General features: G+C 44.1%; 1 protein-coding gene across 10 annotated transcripts in view; it reads left to right on the top strand.

Annotated features, from left to right (window-relative positions):
- TLN2 (talin 2) overlaps positions 1-18,528 on the top strand; it is a 504,733-nt gene that overhangs the window by 331,274 nt on the left and 154,931 nt on the right. For all 10 annotated transcript variants that reach the window (XM_019968737.2, XM_019968738.2, XM_019968739.2 and 7 more), the window contains 7 exons: positions 5,600-5,755; positions 8,777-8,878; positions 9,894-9,970; positions 12,708-12,888; positions 13,790-13,903; positions 16,873-16,981; positions 17,741-17,949. In XM_019968737.2, coding sequence (XP_019824296.2) covers positions 5,600-5,755; positions 8,777-8,878; positions 9,894-9,970; positions 12,708-12,888; positions 13,790-13,903; positions 16,873-16,981; positions 17,741-17,949 — 948 coding nt within the window. The remainder of the gene's footprint in view (positions 1-5,599; positions 5,756-8,776; positions 8,879-9,893; positions 9,971-12,707; positions 12,889-13,789; positions 13,904-16,872; positions 16,982-17,740; positions 17,950-18,528) is intronic.

Below are 18,528 nucleotides of genomic sequence, written 5' to 3'. Positions count from 1 at the left end.
TCAGAATCATGAATTAAATCAAAATGAATTGCCAGTTGTTTTTAGGGAGAGAAACCGCTAATGAACAGAGTCTTTAACACCATTTTGCTTTTGAGCATCCCTCTCTGCCATGTGCCTAAAAGATTAAAAAAGAAAAGCATACTGATGACACAGCAAAGCACCAAGGCAGCACTTTGGCAGGAAGCCACTGTAGAACTCTGGTGAGCACAGCAGGCTCACGGACTTAGGCCACGTTGGAGTCGGGCTTAGAGCCAAAGCATGCCCACAGCTTAGCCCACTGGCATCCCTCCACCCCAGTCTGAACCTGATGTAAGGCACAGGTGATGTAAGAATCAGCCAGTACACACACCTGCAAGAAGAGCCCAAGGCTAAGCAGACTTAATCACAGCCAGCTGCCAGGACTGAATCCTCAGTAACGGCTAAGAGGTGCTTGGAAGAGGATCATGTGCATTCTCAGTCCCGTCTGACTCTCTGCAACACTCTGGACTGTAGCCTGCCAGGCTCCTCTGTCCATGGGATTCTCCAGGCAAGAACACTGGAGCGGGTTGTCATTTCCTTCTCCAGGAAGTCTTCCTGACCCAGGGATTAAACCCCCGGCTCCTGCAGTGCAAGCCACTTCTTTCCCTCCACACCACTTGGGAAGCCCCTGAATGAAGAAAGGCTGGGGTTATTAGTGGATCCTACCTCTCCTTGGTAGAATACATACCTTCTCCTGCCTTTAAGTTACGCAAGCTCGACACCTCAGAACAAAACCAACCTGATGAGGATTGCCTCAAGATAGAAGTTGCTAGGTAGCTCACAGAATCGCAACCAGAGTCTACATGTGTCTGTGCACAAAAGAGTTGGGTCTTCACTGGATCCTGCCTAGCCTGCTGTCTTCTCCCAGAGATAAAAGGATACTGGTGTCTGTAGTTGGAAAACTGGAGAGGAGACGTGTGGGGTGGACTGAGATTCTAGATTTAGGGAGGAAGGGGGAACCTTATTGACTCTGGACCTTCTCCTATTATGTAGGTCTGCCACTAAGGTTCTAAGGCAGATCCTCTCTTGGGGGAGCCCTTGTATCACTAGCACAGAGCCAAGCCCCTTGCTGTTTTAACTTTCCCCAGCTGCTCTGCATTTTGCGGGTAGACTCAAAAATAATTGTGTCCCTTGATGGTGGTCCCTGTTGCTGAGTGACAGTGTTTTCTGAGTTTCTTTTATACCCTCTTCCCCCACCCCCAGTTATGAACTTGTACTGGAATGCCCACTGTAAGCTGTTTGCTCGTTCACTGTGGTTTCCTCTCCCAGACCAGAATGATCTCGGGAGTCGGGGCAATCCATCAGGATCCTGTGTTGCCTCACCCCAAAGCCCCTCACTGGGGAGGTGCAGATTTGAGAGCAGGAAGGCAACAGCTGCAAACCATATTTTATTTCTGATCTCCTTCCTAGGCCCGGCAGCTGGGCTGGTGCCAACCCTGTATGACTAAACCAGTGGCTCCTGAAGCCAAGTGATGCTGCCTGGCATGGTCCACCCTGCACTGATTTCACCCCTGGTGGAACTAGCCTCTCTACAAAGGATCTGACTCGTCCCTGAGTTTTCCCTAAGGACTCAGAGGTTCTTACAGTGCTATATTCCCCTTCTCAGACACCCACTCAGATTCCTACTGCCTTTATCTCCTCCTCTTGGGAGGAAGCTGGAGGTGTGCCGTGACCTTCCCTGTCTGATGCTTTGTGAACCGCCCACAGAAACTGGGAGGGGTATTTTTGCATTTTCTCTAATTGTTTCTCTCAGAAGTAGTAAACTGGTAGACAGTCTCTTTTAAAGTCAGAGATGTTTTTGTACTCAGACCTGTGTTCTAATCCTGGCTTTATCACTTATTATCATTGCTGGCCCCTTCATTTCAAGGTGGGGAAGTTGATGGTGCTGATGATGGCAACATTTGAGGGAGGCTCTGAAAATTAATGATAATATTTATTAAGCATCGGTCACACTACTGGTTTAAGTACCTGTCCTTGCATACACATCCATGTATACTTGTACACTTTGTGCTAATTTGTCTGCATATTGCTTTTGTAGTGGTGCTGTGGGAATTGCTAGATTTTTGCAAATAATCTTGAAAAGTTTGTTTTTTCCTGACCACTAGAAATGTGTTTTAAGTTAAATTTTTGGAGTAAGGAAAAGCACAGGACAATAATACAAATCATGTGAGATGATCATTGCTACCATTTCCTCATGCAGTGAGTTTTCTTAAAAAAAAAATGTTTAAAATTTTATTTCATAGGATCATGCTGTACAAACTCTTTTAATGTGAATAATTTATTATCATGAATCCAGTTGTTTTTCTGTACTATGATTTGTAATAGTTGTAGAGTAGGGATTCCCAGGTGGCTCAGTGGTAAAGAATACACCTGCCGAGGCAGGAGACACAGGTTCAATGCCTAGGTCAGGAAGATCCCCTGGCAGAGGAAATTGCAACCCATTCCAGTATTTTTTGTCAGGAGAATTTCGTGGAGGGAAGATCCTGGAGGGCTACTGTCCATGGGGTTACAAAGAGTCGAACACGACTGAGCATGATTATGCACCATTGTAGAGTAGTCTTCTGTTTGGAATATCATAATTATCAAATCTCTTATAGTTGACATTTTGGGTTATTTGTATTTTTTTGCTCTGAAAAACTCTAGCTAAGCCTTCTTGCTTTGTTATCTTTATACACATTTGTAACTTCTTTTTTAATAAGTTTCTAAAAGCAAATTGGACTAAAAGTGGGAACATTTTTAAAGCTTTGAATGGTTAACAAATTTTCTTCCATAAAGGTTTTGCTGTTTTAAATCACCATCAATAGTGGTCCTCTTTCATACCTTCTTTAATTGAGCATTAATTTTATAAAAGATAAACTATTATATATACATGAAAATTTATCTAATTTCTTCTTATGGCTGATTAACTAGTTATTTTATAATTTTAAACATTTTCTGATCATGTTCTTTGCCACATATGTTTGATTTATGATAACCTGTGACATATAAAGCATATGAAATTTTTTATCATCCTATTAGTTGTAAATATTTATTCACCAGTCATTTGTCTTTTAATTTTTTATGGTGAGGTCTCTTTCTTTCATTTCTCTCTCTTTTCAAAAAAAATATATCAAAGTCCATCTATTTTATAGTTAAAGCTTTTAATCTTTTCCTTTATTTGGCATTTGTGCTATACATTTCCACATCCCACCCCATCCCCCGCTGGAATCACAAAAATATCCAACTATATATTCTTTCTAAATTATTAACCTATCTTGAATTTGCTGTATCATGAGTATGAGGTCAGTTCAGTTCAGTTGCTCAGTCGTGTCCGACTCTTTGAGACCCCATGGACTACAGCATGCTGGGCTTCCCTGTCATTCATCAACTCCCGGAGCCTACTCAAACTCATGTCCATTGCATTAGTGATGCCATCCAACCATCTCATCCTCTGTTGTCCCCTTCTCCTCCCGCCTTCAATCTCTCCCAGTATCAGGGTCCTTTCCACTGAGTCAGTTCTTCGCATCACGTGGCCAAAGTACTGGAGTTTCAGTTTCAGCATCAGTTCTTCCAATGAATTTTCAGGACTGATTTCCTGTGGGATGGACTGCTTGGATCTCCTTGCTGTTCAAGGGACTCTCAAGAGTCTCCTCCAACACCACAGTTCAAAAGCACCAATTCGTCGGTGCTCAGCTTTCTTTATAGTCCAGCTCTCACATCCACACATGACTACTGCAAAAACCATAGCTTTGAGTAGACGAACCTTTGTTGGCAAAGTAATGTCTCTGCTTTTTAATATGCTATCTAGGTTGGTCATAGCTTTTCTTCCAAGGAGCAAGCATCTTTTAATTTCATGTCTGCAGTCACCATCTGCAGTGATTTTGGAGCCCCCCAAAATAAAGTCTGTCACTGTTTCCATTGTTTCCCCATCTATTTGCCATGAAGTGATGGGACCAGATGCCATGATCTTAGTTTTCTGAATGTTGAGTTTTAAGCCAACTTTTTCTCTTCTCTTTCACTTTCATCAAGAGGCTCTTTAGTTCTTCTTTACTTTCTGCCATAATGGTGTCGTCTGCGTATCTGAGGTTACTGATATTTCTCCTGGCAGTCTTGATTCCAGCTTGTGCTTCATCCAGCCCAGCATTTCGCATGATGTACTTTATATATGTTAAATAAGCAGGGTGACAATATACAGCCTTGACGTACTCCTTTTCCTCTTTGGAACCAGTCTGTTGTTCCACGTCCAGTTCTAACCGCTGGTTCTTGACCTGCTCAGTGATTTCTCAGAAGGCAGGTCAGGTGGTCTGGTATTCCCATCTCTTTCAGAATTTTCCACAGTTTGTTGTGATCCACACAGTCAAAGGCTTTGGCATAGTCAGTAAAACAGAAATAGATGTTTTTCTGGAACTCTCTTTTTCGATGATCCAGCAGATGTTGGCAATTTGATCTCTGGTTCCTCTGCCTTTTCTAAATCCAGCTTGAACATCTGGAAGTTCATGGTACTGTTGAAGCCTGGCTTGGAGAATTTTGAGCATTACTTTGCTAGCGTGTGAGATGAATGCAATTGTGCTTTAGTTTGAGCATTCTTTGGCATTGCCTTTCTTTGGGTTTGGAATGAAAACTGAGCTTTCCAATCCTGTGACCACTGCTGAGTTTTCCAGGTTTGCTGGCATATTGAGTGTAACACTTTCACAGCATCATCTTTTAGGATTTGAAATAGCTCAGCTGGAATTCTATCACCTCCACTGGCTTTGTTCATAGTAATGCTTCCTAAGGCCCACTTGACTATGCATTCCAGGATATCTGGCTTTAGGTGAGTGATCACACCATCATGTTTATCTAGCTCATGATGATCTTTTTTGTACAGTTCTTCTGTGTATTCTTGCCACCTCTTCTTAATATCTTCTGCTTCTGTTAGATCCATACCATTTCTGTCCTTTATTGTGCTCATCTTTGCATGAAATGAGATAGGAATTATTATTTTAAAAAATTATTTTAATAGGTATGATAACTATTTCTTTAAAAACTTATTAAAACCAATCAAAATATTTTGAGTCCATAGATACACATTAAAAATAACAAAACCCAAGCCTCCAGATGGAAATATATTTCAGGGAATATTTAAAAAAAAAATCTGTGCTTAGTAATGAGAAGATAACTACTCTGGCAATTTTAGTTAATTCTAAATAGCTGAAGTGCCATATTTAAATTCTATATTAACCTTTTTGTGTTACTCACTGAGGTGGCTACTGGGAGTTCAGTTTAACTTCTTTTTCTCTGGATATGTTTTTTCTGTCACAATCTCTGTTTTTGGAGCAGCCTGACCTTCTGGACAGTATCTCTCTGCAGAGAAAACTTGTGGATCTTTCCAATTTCTGTGGATCCTTCCAGTCTTCTGATAGCTCTGTTTTAGCTTCCATCCCTTTAATTTACGAGTCATTTATCTAGTCTTTAAAAAACTCTTGATTTTCCAACAGCCCCGCCTATTTTGAAACAGTGATGTAAGTTGACCGCAGGTAAAAAATCACAAAATCACTGATGACTTGGAAAAATCAGATGTATTCAGAGGAAGAGCACTGATTCTTTGTACCTCCTGTTTCAGGAAAAGATGAAAGGGAAGAACAAGCTGGTGCCTCGCCTGCTGGGGATCACCAAAGACTCAGTGATGCGTGTGGATGAAAAGACCAAGGAAGTGTTGCAGGAGTGGCCACTGACCACGGTCAAGCGCTGGGCAGCCTCACCCAAGAGCTTCACACTGGTAGGGACTGGCTGAAGCAATGAGTGGGCTAGCATATTCTGGGTGATACCATGGGGCAGGGGAAACAAGATAAGCCCACTGGGCTTCCCTGGCCTTGGAGAGGGACAGATGGTGGGAGTCCCTAGGGCAGGGAGTGGGGGTACTCACTGGTCTAGAAGTGAGGGAGATGTTGAGCGCTGGGTCTCCTTAGCCACCTCTTTATCTCTGGTCGGTCCTCTAAGGCGGTCTGAGTTCCTTAATTAGAAAGAGCCAGTCAAGGATGATTCTTGGTCTTCTGTGGTTCTGATGCCATCCCCAGTATAGCCTAAAAAACAATTTGATGATGCTGTGAGGCCATAGGGATGCTTCTCATCTCTAGTTTTAGAAGTTTCTAAATAAGCTCTTAAGAATTGTGACATCTTGCCAAGCTGTGTTTTCCCAGCCTGCCTATGAAGAGACATGCTGTACAGTGGGAGTAGCACAGACTGTGGGGTAGTGTTCGAAATCAGCTTTCCTTCCCAGTTCTATGCCTTTGCTCAAGTTACTTCTCCTCTCTGAGCTTTAACGTCCTTGGTTGTGAAATGGGAATAGTAATACCTGTTTCTCAGAGTTACCAGAGTCAAATGAGACGATGATAACAAAATGCCCAAAGTGAAGTACACTGAATGTCGGGAGGATGTGTGTTTGTTCCAGACCTTTAAACTTCTGAATTCTCCCTCCCAACCCCAGTATCTGCTTTTAGCAGAGTATACCGTGTGGCCCTCACTATAGCCAGCCACACTGATATATGAAAATCAGTAGTGCAATTATTTTGTAGTTGTATTGAGCCATAAGAGAATCAGAAAGTGTTGAAATTTGTCAGTTTCTTCAGAATTCCTAAATGGTGCCATTCTCCAGCTCTCATGAACACTTGAAACATCTGCATCTAGGAAAGATCTTACATCAGAGCATCAGAAAAAAGGTATCAAGAAGGGGCCTTGGTGGGAATGTTAGTTATCTAATTTGAGCATTGACTCTTGCCACTTGGGAGGAATCTTCAGAAAACATACCTTCCTTCCATTTAGGTCTACTTACCTGCCATGCTTTTTGAGTATAATTACTTAAGTATTTCTTCTATATATTATACATTGACCACTACATGAGATGGTATTACTTTTGCTTCATCCTCATAATAAGATTGAAGAAAATGCATAAGGTGAAGGATATAATTTACTTCTGTTTTTATCCATCTCATTGCTCTTTCTCTTTCTAAAGTTACCAGTTTTCTTTTGTCTTCATTTTCTGTGTATTCAGAGTTTTTTTCTTAAGCCATTCTTTAAAGGTAAATCTGCTAGCAACAAATTTTTTAGTTTTCCTTTAGCTGACGGAGAATCTTCTTATTTTCCCTTCATTCATGAAGATTAATTTTGCCAGATACAGAATTTGAGATTCTCAGTTCTTTTAGCACTTGAAAAATGTCATTCCACTTCTCTCTGGCCTCTGCCGTTTCAGCATAGAAACTTTCTGGCATCGTGTTGGTGTTCATTTATAGGTAACATGCTGCTTTTCTATGAATGTTTTGAAGATTGTCTTTCTCCAGTTTTCATAAGTTCTTGGTGTGGATTTCTTAGGCTTATTCTGTTGTAGGGTTTGCTTAGTTTCTTGAATTTGTAGGCTTACGTCATTCACTAATTTTTATAAGTTTTCAGTCATTGTTTCTTTATATACATATATATATATATATAATGTATGTATATATTTTGGTCCAACAGTAGGAGGCTCTACTCTCCTTCTGTGTTTCTGATGATATGGATATTAGGTCTTTTTTAAATTGTCCTACAGATCCCTGAAGCTCTCTTTTGTTTTGCCTGTTTTCTGTTGTTTCACTTGACTAAATTTTATCAGTCTATTTTCGAGCTGACTGGTTCTGTTCTTTGTCATTTCCACAGTACTATTTTATCTATCCCATGAGTTTTTTACTTCGATTATGGCATGTTTTTATTTGCAAATTTCAGTCTGGTTCTTTTTTATGACTTAAATTTCTTTGTTAAGCCTCTTGTTTTCATTTGTTTCAGGAGATTTTGTCATTGTTGAAACATTTTTTATGATTCAAAATTTAAAAATTCTTACCAGATGATTCCAACATCTGATTCATTTCAGTATTGGCATCAGTTGATTATCTTTTTTTTTTTCTTACATTGTATTCATCTTGGTTCTTGACATGCGTAGTGATTTTTAATTATATCGTAGATGCTATGGATTTTATATCAGGATCTTCTTTATATCTCTGTTTTCATAGACAGTCACCTTGTTTAGGTCTGGTGTATAGTCCAATGTTCTGGCATACTTCTGTGGACTTGAGTTGGCAATGGAAATTTATTTTCTGAGCCCTGGCAATGTTCTGGACTGCCTTGTTCTTCTGACATTGCTGGGTTCCTGCTCAAAGCCTGCTAGTGCTGTCTATGAGGGAATAAAGTAATTCCTATGGCCACCTACTATTAACAGGTGACCTTTCTTAGGAACACAGAAGGTGAGTGGAGGGGAGGGAGACACAGGGCTTCACTGTGGCCACTGCTGCAGAGCGATCAGACCACCTGCCTGCCTGGGTTGTGGAGAAGGGCCTGGGATGGCCAGGCTTTCACTGCTTTGCAGCCGCCCATGAGCAACTCAGTTGTGAAGCTGCTTGAGGCTCCCAATTAGGTCTTTGTTGGGCTTCCCATCTCCTGGTCCCTTGGCCAGAGAGAACAGACTTTCATAACCTTCCTGTTGGAGGTTCCAAGTTCAGGCCTCTCCAGCACCCAGCCTTGGAAATGTGGGATATAAAATAAAACTCGAGAACTCATCAGATTGTGGTGCCTCGAATACTGAGGTCACCAGTCAATACAACTTTCCAGGTTTCAGAGCCCTACCATTGTTTGTTGAATACATTTTAGGGTGTTGTATTTAGGGGAGATGAGCAAGAACAGTGAATCTATGCCAGAACTTGTTCCAAGATTGGACCCCCTCACCTTTGAAACTGGTGATGTGACTGTATTTCTTCTAACGTGAGTTTTCCCCCCCTAGGATTTTGGGGAGTATCAGGAAAGCTACTACTCCGTACAGACCACTGAAGGAGAGCAAATATCCCAGCTGATTGCAGGCTACATTGACATCATCCTCAAAAAGGTATTTCATACTGTGCAGATTAGACAGCACTTCTTTATTTAAAAGTCTCAGTTTAGATGGTGTAGCTACCTGGAAAATAAAAAGCTCATGTAAAGTACTTGATGCGCTAATGGAATCTTTAGCATTAAGATTGCTTGAGTGTGCAGTCTTTGACCGCGTATCCATTTCTGATTTTGCTGCAGCTCACATTTGTGTCATTGACTGCCAGGTAGTGAGCAAGTGTATCATTTAGCTAATGAATGAGCCTAGCTCACCCCTCAGCATCTTCCTCTCTAGGTAGTTGTTATGTTTTCCTCTCTAGAAACTGGGTTGAGGGCCTAAAGATTTACTTTCATTTTTTTTCTTTCTCTCTCATCCAGTTTTAATGAGGGGGAGGGTGTTATATGCCATAGTGGTACATAAAATAACCTTTCCTAAGGTTTCAATATACCACCCACTGAAATAGCCAAGTTCTAGTAGAGTATTCGGAGAAGGCAATGGCACCCCACTCCAGTACTCTTGCCTGGAAAATCCCATGGATGGAGGAGCCTGGTAGGCTGCAGTCCATGGAGTCGCTAAGAGTCAGACACGACTGAGCGACTTCACTTTCACTTTTCACTTTCCTGCATTGGAGAAGGCAATGGCAACCCACTCCAGTGTTCTTGCCTGGAGAATCCCAGGGATGGGGGAGCCTGGTGGGCTGCTGTCTATGGGGTCGCACAGAGTCGGACACGACTGAAGCGACTTAGCAGCAGCAGCAGCAGCAGCAGTAGAGTATTAGTGTCTTAATTTTAACTATATGAAATTGTCTGTGCAATAATATATACAAAAGGCACTATATATATATATTAAATATTACATTTCTTTTTCATTATAACTATTGATTTTATTCACCTATCACTTATTAAATATCCCATACAAGGAATTTGGGATCAACCTTAACGTACCTGCTTATGTGGCTCATTTTAAAAGGCCTCCTTAAAAGGATCTTGTGTCAAGACCTGCTAACTTTCATGTTTGTCTTGTTTTACCTCAGAAACAAAGTAAAGATAGATTTGGACTGGAGGGCGATGAGGAGTCAACTATGTTAGAAGAATCTGTCTCCCCTAAAAAGTAAGTGTATTTAAGATGAGGGATAACTGCCTTCTCCCAGCATGGGCAGGTTTCCTAGGCCAACTCTGGGCCGGTTGCCTGAAGTCCTTCACGTGGAGGGATGATGGATGAGACAGATGAGTCTTGCTTCTCAAAGTGTGGTCCCCAGACCATTGTCATCACTGTTGAGGGTGTCCTGTTGGGGTGAGGGCGGCTGGGGGTTTCAGGGAGACACGGAAGACCATGTGGTACTTAATTCCATCTTTAGACATGGTAAGCCTTCATGTCCCACTTTGAATTTCTGATTTAAATCTCATAAACTGCATCATTATCATCAAAGCCTGGAGAGTGAGTTCAGTTCTGTATCTTTTGGGCTAGGGACCTACCCAGTAGGGGAATTTTTGTTTATGAGACGCTAGTTACTGCTGTGCTTGATACACATGTCATGAGGTAGCAAAAGGAAATGGTAAAAACAGGGACTCTGGAGCCAGAGTTACTAGGTTTCAATCTGGGGTCTGTTTTTCAATGTGTGGCCCTGGGGGCGTTATGAGTTTTCTCTGTCTCCTTCATGAATAATGATTGATAGTACTACCTCATAAGTTGATTTCGATGCTTGAGTTCTTAATAATGCTTATAAAACAAATAAAGCACATTAAGCAATCTCTTGATTGTAATACATATTTGCTATTTTTATCATTATTTTAAATTTAGAGCAGTCTCAATTTAGCCCCGTTTTGTGAATGAGGAAACTGAGATTTATTAAAATTTAGGAATAGGCAAGACCTGTTGAGAAGCCTGTTCACCCACCCCCTTGATGTTCATGGAGCATTGTAGTGACAGTTTTTCTGGTCTATACTGTGTGTGTCCATCTTGCTGTCTTACTTGATCCCAGCAACATCCCCCATGGCAGAGGTAGGCTAGATCTTGTCATCCTCAGACCGTGGATGAGGAATCTGAAGCTCCTGGAGGTCAGTTGAGATGTACACCTGGGGCCGAGCCAGGACTCGGATTCAGGTCTGCGACATCTCCTCTAGGGCGCTGTCCTAGGGCAGCATCTTGAACTTGCCCAATTGTAGTCACTGTTTCTCCACCTTGGCTGCTGTGTACCACTTTCTCACAGTTTGCATCGTAATCCCCTTGAAAGTGTTTCTCTATTTGTCCCCTATTAGTATACAACTTTGGAGAAGGCAATGGCACCCCACTCCAGTACTTTTGCCTGGAAAATCCCATGGATAGAGGAGCCTGGTAGGCTGCAGTCCATGGGGTTGCTAAGAGTCAGACACAACTGAGCAACTTCACTTTCACTTTTCACTTTCATGCATTGGAGAAGGAAATGGCAACCCACTCCAGTGTTCTTGCCTGGAGAATCCCAGGGATGGGGGAGCCTGGTGGGCTGCCGTCTCTGGGGTCGCACAGAGTCAGACACGACTGAAGTGACTTAGCAGCAGTAGCAGCAAGTATACAACTTGGAGCCAAATTTGATGTACTGCATTTCAAGTGCTGTTTGGTACCCTCTGGCAAAAGACTTGATTTCTTGGAGTTATTAATGACCATCAGATGAATGTTAGTAAGCTAGTGCTTCCTAATAGGGTCAACTGTGCGCTTCACAGGATTCCACTGCACTTGAACTTCTCCTAGGAGAAGCTCAGTAAGTGTCTGTGCCCTGAGTGCTGGGACCCTCCCCTGCCTGGCACCACTGCAGCCCCTCCCCACTGCAGAGGGCATCACAGTCCAGGGAGATCCTCATCACGAGATCTTTCACTTCTCCCTGAATTAGACATTGGCTGAGATCTTGGAATGTAGCTGAGCTCTGAGAGGAGCCTTAGATACACCCTCTCTAGTGCCAGTTCCTCTGCAGATGCTAATGTCCCTCCATGGATACCTGTCGATTGGTACCCTAACTTGACTCACAACCTTTGCCCTGGGCAACAGGAAGTACACTGTGATGGTTCCAGAATCCTGGGACAGAGGCTCCTATGCCTTAACACAGCTACTCACCAACCCTGCCCCACTCCCTCCCCACCCCGCAACACAGACTCTCCCATATTCCCTGTGGGTTTGTCCTCTGGGTTATCAGAGTCTTACCCTCATGTGCTCAAAGTCCTTGGCACTCACCTCTCATTCCAGGAAAATATCAAGAGGTAAAAACTTGAAATTTTTTTTTACTAGATGCTCTGGGAGTCTTCCCAGACTTAAGTTGACATCATTTGGACGAGGTACCAAGGTCAGCCAGTCATCAAGGCTCCACAGGTGTTGAAACATCCTCTGTGGTCAGTGGCTTTCCACCTGGGAAAGGAGAGCTAAGCTGAGGGAGATGTGAAGTTCATTTCCACATTTCTTCCTTCAAACTAAGGATTACTGATCTCTGTCCCCAGGGCTTAGAATAGAACCTGGCATGCAGTAGATTTGTGTTGAATGAATGCTATTTCAGGTAGAATTTACCAAATACTACATCACTGTATCCAGAACATTCACTTAGGCCTAGAACGTCATTGCTTTCTGTGTCTTTCTGAACAGCTAATAGCATAAAGCCAGTAATTAATTACAGTACTGATTATATCAAAGGATTCATTCATCTCAGGGTTTTGCTGAGCATTTGAGTGCTGTTACCTCATTCATGATCCTGTCTATATTTGCCTCTTTTAAACTGGTTGTCATAGCATGCAGCATGAACACTGCTAACACCTGTGGTATCAGGCGCATTGACACTCCATGTGAGCGGCCACCTCGCAGTGACCAAAGCTTCTGTTCCCCGCAGGTCCACCATCCCGCAGCAGCAGTTCAATCGCACCGGGAAGGTGGAACATGGTTCGGTGGCCCTGCCAGCGGTAATGCGCTCTGGCTCCAGCGGGCCTGAGACCTTCAATGTTGGCAGCATGCCCTCCCCACAGCAGCAGGTCATGGTTGGGCAGATGCACCGCGGTCACATGCCCCCGCTGGTGAGGCTCCCGGGGGCCCTGCCCTGTGCATCACTAGGCTGCCCTGGTGTCCAGGGAGCGATACCAGCCTGGTGATGGGTTGTGTGTGTTATCCCCACGCTTGCTACTTCCTATCTGCACCCTGGCTCTTCAGCTCTGCAGTCCCAAATGCCCAATTCCCAGTGTGTTTTCTTTTAAATGGGTGGCTCTGGCAGTGCTCTGTCTAGGACTACAGGTGTCCTCAAGGGCTGGACAAGAGCCAGTGGCCTCTCCACGTGGTTTGTGAGTGAGGGCTAGGATCCTGCTCGCGAACTTGCTCATCAGCCCAGTACCCCTCAGAGAGGCTCAGAACTAGTCCAAGTCCGTTCCACTCCACACACCCCCCGAGCACATCATTGGTTTCTTACACTGTGCTCCTCTGCCTGAGTCTCTCTGGAATCTCATGCTTTGGGACAAGAACTTTTTGAAAGCAGAAGAGCCTGAAAGCCCAGAAGTGATTTGACTGAAGAAGCATGTTGACTGTATTGTAGGTTTGGGTGAAATCTTTATTTACTTACCAAGAATTCAAATCTAACACCCACATGATTCCTGTGCAGGGGAACTTCTGTTCTGAATACTCAAGGGTTGGGGCCCCTGAGCTCCCAGCGGGGGACTCTTTCTGAGCCTTCTTGTCAGCTAATTACACTCTCTACACTCTGCTGATTATAATCACTCTATTGCAAACACCCCTATTTAGTATTCTATTCATGTGTCACAATACCTATTTCCAGCCCCAGTTGAAATAGGAGGTGGTTCAGGCAGTTTGTTGAGAGGTACTCTGGACCGCTGTGTCTTGATCCCAGATCCAATTTCCTTGCTTACATAGAGGCTCTGTTGCCAGGCCAGGAGCATGGTGTGATCCCTGTGTTACCTACCTTTGCAGACCTCAGCCCAGCAGGCCCTCATGGGGACCATCAACACGAGCATGCACGCTGTCCAGCAGGCCCAGGATGACCTCAGCGAGCTCGACTCCCTGCCACCTCTCGGCCAGGATATGGTGAGGGTCATTCAGCACTTTTTTTAAAGAATATTTTCTTTTTTTAAATATTTATTTATTTGGCTGTGCCAGTCTTAATTGCAGCACATGGGATCTTTAGTTGTGGCCTGTGGGATCTGTTTCCCTGACCAAGATTGAACCCAGGCCCCCAGCCTTGGGAGCATGGAGTCAGCCACTAGACCACCAGGGAAGTTCAGCATTTTTATTTAATGTCTCTGCCCTCACAGAAAATGGGATTCTGTACTCTGGCTAGATTCAGTGAGGTGAATCTCTGTCTCCAGCTGGGTGAGGTGCCAATCCATATTTTTTTTAAGAGATGGAGTCCCTGTCTTTAAGCTGCACCCAAGGAAGAGGGTACTAGTGGTAAAGAACCCACCTGCAATGCAGGAGACATAAAAGATACTGATTTGATCCCTGGGTTGGGAAGATCCCCACTCCAGTATTCTTGCCTAGAGATTCCCATGGACTGAGGTGCCTGGAGGGCTATAGTCCATAGGGTCACAAAGAGTTGGACATGACTGAAGCAATTTAGCACTTAGCACAGGAAGAAAGAATCATAAAATGCTACGGGCTATTGGCAGTACCCCTTTAGGCTAAGAACTTAGACTCAAGTGGGGCCCACATTCCAGGCCTACAGCTCAGTGGCTATGTCTTCTGGGCAACTTTCTCTAAGGTCCACTTTGTTATCCCTGAGAAGGGCTGTTGTGAGGGTTGACAACACAATCATGAAAAAAAAGTTCTTCCCTTGTGTGTGGGCTTCCCTTGTGGCTCAGCTGGTAAAGAATCTGCCTGCAATGTGGGAGACCTGGATTCGATCCCTGGGTTGGAAAGATCCCCTGGAGAAGGGAACAGCTGCTCACTCCAGTTTTCTGGCCTGGAGAATTCCATGGACTGTATAGTCTCTGTACTGTTCTCTATACTGTTCTCACTGTATAGTCCATGGCGTCACAAAGAGTCGACTGAGCACCTTTCACTTTCACTTCACAAAGTTCTTAGCCCCGCACCTAACACAGTGTGAGCCCAGTGAGTATTAGCTGGATTTGTTGTTAATCCCGGTGGTTCTCACACTCAAGCAAACCTCAGAGTCATCCAGAGGCTAAAAATGGGCCCCTCCCCCATTTTTTCTGACTCAGTTGGTCTGGGGTGAGGCTGGAGAATTTGCATTTCCAGCAAGTTCTCAGGTGCTACTGCTTGTCTGGGAACCATGCTTTGTGAACTGCTGGGTTCGTACTACTGAACTTTTCAGTGAGGCAGGGCGTTTAACTGCCTTCCCATAGCTGCCATTGCATGAAATCATCTAGTCCCTTGCTGTTTAAATTGTGATCCCCAGGCCAGCAGCCTTGGCAGCACCTAGGATCTTTTGAGAGGTACAGAATCTTAGGCCTGCCTCCGCCCTTCTGAATCAGAATCTATGTTTTAGTTCCCAGCTGTTTTGTGTACACAGGGAAGTTTGCCAAGCACCGGCTACCATTGTCATTCTCTGTCCCGCTTTGCACATTAGAATCACCTGAAAGGCTTAAAGGACAAAGCCTAGGGCCCAGGTCAGACCAAGCAGATCAGTGTTGCTGGAGGTGGGGCCTGGGTTTCCATGGTGTTTTATCTCTTTATGATTCTCATATGCAGCCAGGGTTGGAAACCATGGCTGTAGTACTGCCTGGACATCACAGGGGCAGAACCAAGACACAGTTTGTAGCCTCGTCTCATCCAGTCAGGACAGCTGCCTCCAAGTTCTCTCTGCTCAATGTGTTTTTCATTTGTGTACCTGTAAACCTGAAGGGTGCAGCATCCTCAAAGCTGTTTGTCTCAAGTCTCTGAAGTTATTAAGTATTTTGCTTTCAGGAACTTGAGACTAAAAATACATATGGCAGCCTCCCATATCCAGCATAGTTGGGAGAGGGAGTTTTTAAATATCTGGACTTAATATTCTTGCTTCACCAACTTTTGAAGAATTAATATATAAAATATTTTAGTGCTAGACATACTCTGAACCAAGATTAATATTTGGGGACTATTTGGGGAAGGAGACCAGAACCATCTATTACCATGGGATCACCATTGCCAGTATAAGCACTCATTGGCTAAGACCAGAAATGGCCAAAAGCAGAATTTGCTAAGAGTCACATGAGCATACAGTATAAGAACTAGAAAGGTTTCAAAAGACCACTGAGTTTTTACAGTAGAAGAAATTTAGGCACAGGAACTGAGTGAAGTTTGCTCAATGTCATATGACATATTATGGATCCAGAGCAGGAGTCCTGAAGACCACCCCTCAAAATCCTGCCAGTAAAGGTGCACATCAGCATGATATTCATGTCATAAAAGACAGTTGCTACACTGAGAGAAGACTCTCAGCTAAAATACCCTGATTCTTACTCCATTCTCTAAAAAAATGAAGTTGAAAATTAGCAACAGTTGCTGCCAGTGGGTTTCCCAGGTGACTCGGTGGTAATAAATCTGCCCGCCACTGCAGTAGACACAGGAGATGCAGTTCAATCCCTGAGTTGGAAGGATCCCATTGAGTAGGAAGTGGCAACCCACTCGAGTTTTCTTGCCTGTGAAATCCCATGGACAGTGGAGCCTGGAAGGCTATAGCCCATGGGGTCAGAAGGAGTCAGACATGACTGAGCATGCACGTTGGTGCCACTGGGCAGTATTATTATAAGATACTAATTATCTCCATTTTTTTAACTGGATTTACCTATGTAAAACCATAGAGAGTTTTGTCTCCAAAATCTTAAATAAAAGGTAGCCCGAGTAAGAAGCATTGAGAATTTTCATTCCATGTGGCATGAATGAATGAGCAAGAGACCTGTTAAGGACATTGTTAAAGATGACGTAAGGGCCTCACAGGTGCCGGCCCAGTGAGAGGAGTGTGGTCAGAATGCTGGTCTCATTTTATGGCACGGCTTCTCTGGTTTCCTGGGTAACCCTGCGCAGCGATTGTGTCATGCAGTTATCTGGTTTTGCAGGCGTCCAGGGTGTGGGTTCAGAATAAAGTGGATGAATCCAAACACGAAATCCACTCTCAAGTCGATGCCATCACAGCTGGAACCGCGTCAGTTGTTAACCTCACAGCCGGTGAGTCCTTGAGGGATTTGTGGTGTATTGTGGTTTTGTTCAAAAAAAAAAAAAAAAAAAAGAGAAGTTCTTAGTCTTTGATTGAAGCAACAGATTTTTCCTATTCTGAGAGAAGAGCCTATTTTTAGGCCCTCACAATGCTTCAAGCATTTTCTCCACCTGACCCAGGAGAAAGGCGGGGACCCTCTCTTGCCTATGTGACTATATCATGCACCCTCAGTGAAAAGCACTTACTCAGCTCATTGTCCATCAAGCTGCTGGACATACTTCAAAGTTTATTGAGGCCAGTTTCTGCCTTCTGAGAGCTTACAGTCTCAAAATGGTTTTGTATGACTAGCCGTCACGGGTGCCTTCCTCCGTCTTGTCTAACTGTGGTCTTCTCTGGATTGCATGGCTCTCAGCCTCGCATGGTCAAGTGAGAGCCAGGGACGATCTTGGCATCACCAAGCAGCCTTGCAGTATTTCAGGGACAGAGTTGACCTCTCCAAGCTGCTGACCTTGGAGAGGCCTTCTGAAAAGGACTGTGAGATGCTAGTTTTAAAGGTGTTCACACTCAGAATCTTAAAGTGTGAGACCTCAGGGTGAAAGGACCTCATGAAGAGCAGCCTTGGAGATGGGGAGACGAGATGCCTGACTCTTGCAGGATGTCGCAAGCGGGTGGGGGTCTGCTGCCAGTGTCACCCCCTGTCTCGTGTTACCCTGGGCTCTCTGCAGCCTTCACTGCCCTTCTCTGATGGTGTCAATCCTTCTCTGTCCCAGGTGATCCTGCGGACACCGACTACACTGCCGTGGGATGCGCCATCACCACCATTTCTTCCAACCTGACGGAGATGTCCAAGGGCGTGAAGCTGCTAGCAGCCCTCATGGATGACGAGGTGGGCAGTGGGGAGGACTTGCTCAGAGCCGCGAGGACCCTCGCCGGGGCTGTGTCAGATTTGCTGAAAGCTGTGCAGCCAACTTCTGGAGAGGTGAGCTTTGGGGTGAGCAGTCACTCAAGGTTCTTTTTTTTAACTTTTTATTTTGTGTTGGGGTATAAACAATTAACAATGTTGTGGTAGTTTCCAGTGGACAGTGAGGGGACTCAGCCATGTATATACATGGATCCATTCTCCCCCAAAGTCACTCAGGCTCTGATGAGGTAGATGCAGCCTTTGAGACCCATGGGACTCTCGCTTCCCTAGCTGCTCCTTCCATCCCAGTGGCTCACGTTACCACACTGCAAGGTTTGGGGTTGCTGAACTGTGTGCAGAAGCTGTGGTGCAGCCTTTGATACTGGCTAAGCTAAGATGTACTGGAGTACATCAAGGCTGTATACTGTCACCCTGCTTATTTAACTTATATGCAGAGTACATCATGAGAAACGCTGGACTGGAAGAAGCACAAGCTGGAATCAAGATTGCTGGGAGAAATATCAATAACCTCAGCTATGCAGATGGCACCACCCTATGGCAGAAAGTGAAGATGAAAGTAAAAGAGGAGAGTGAAAAAGTTGGCTTAAAGCTCAACATTCAGAAAACTAAGATCATGTCATCTGGTCGCATCACTTC

This window comes from Bos indicus, chromosome 10 (genome assembly GCF_029378745.1).
Source record: "Bos indicus isolate NIAB-ARS_2022 breed Sahiwal x Tharparkar chromosome 10, NIAB-ARS_B.indTharparkar_mat_pri_1.0, whole genome shotgun sequence".
NCBI classification, from domain to species: domain Eukaryota; kingdom Metazoa; phylum Chordata; class Mammalia; order Artiodactyla; family Bovidae; genus Bos; species Bos indicus.
The sequence above is the reverse complement of the archived record's forward strand: the minus strand, read 5'-3'. Positions and strand labels throughout refer to the sequence as shown.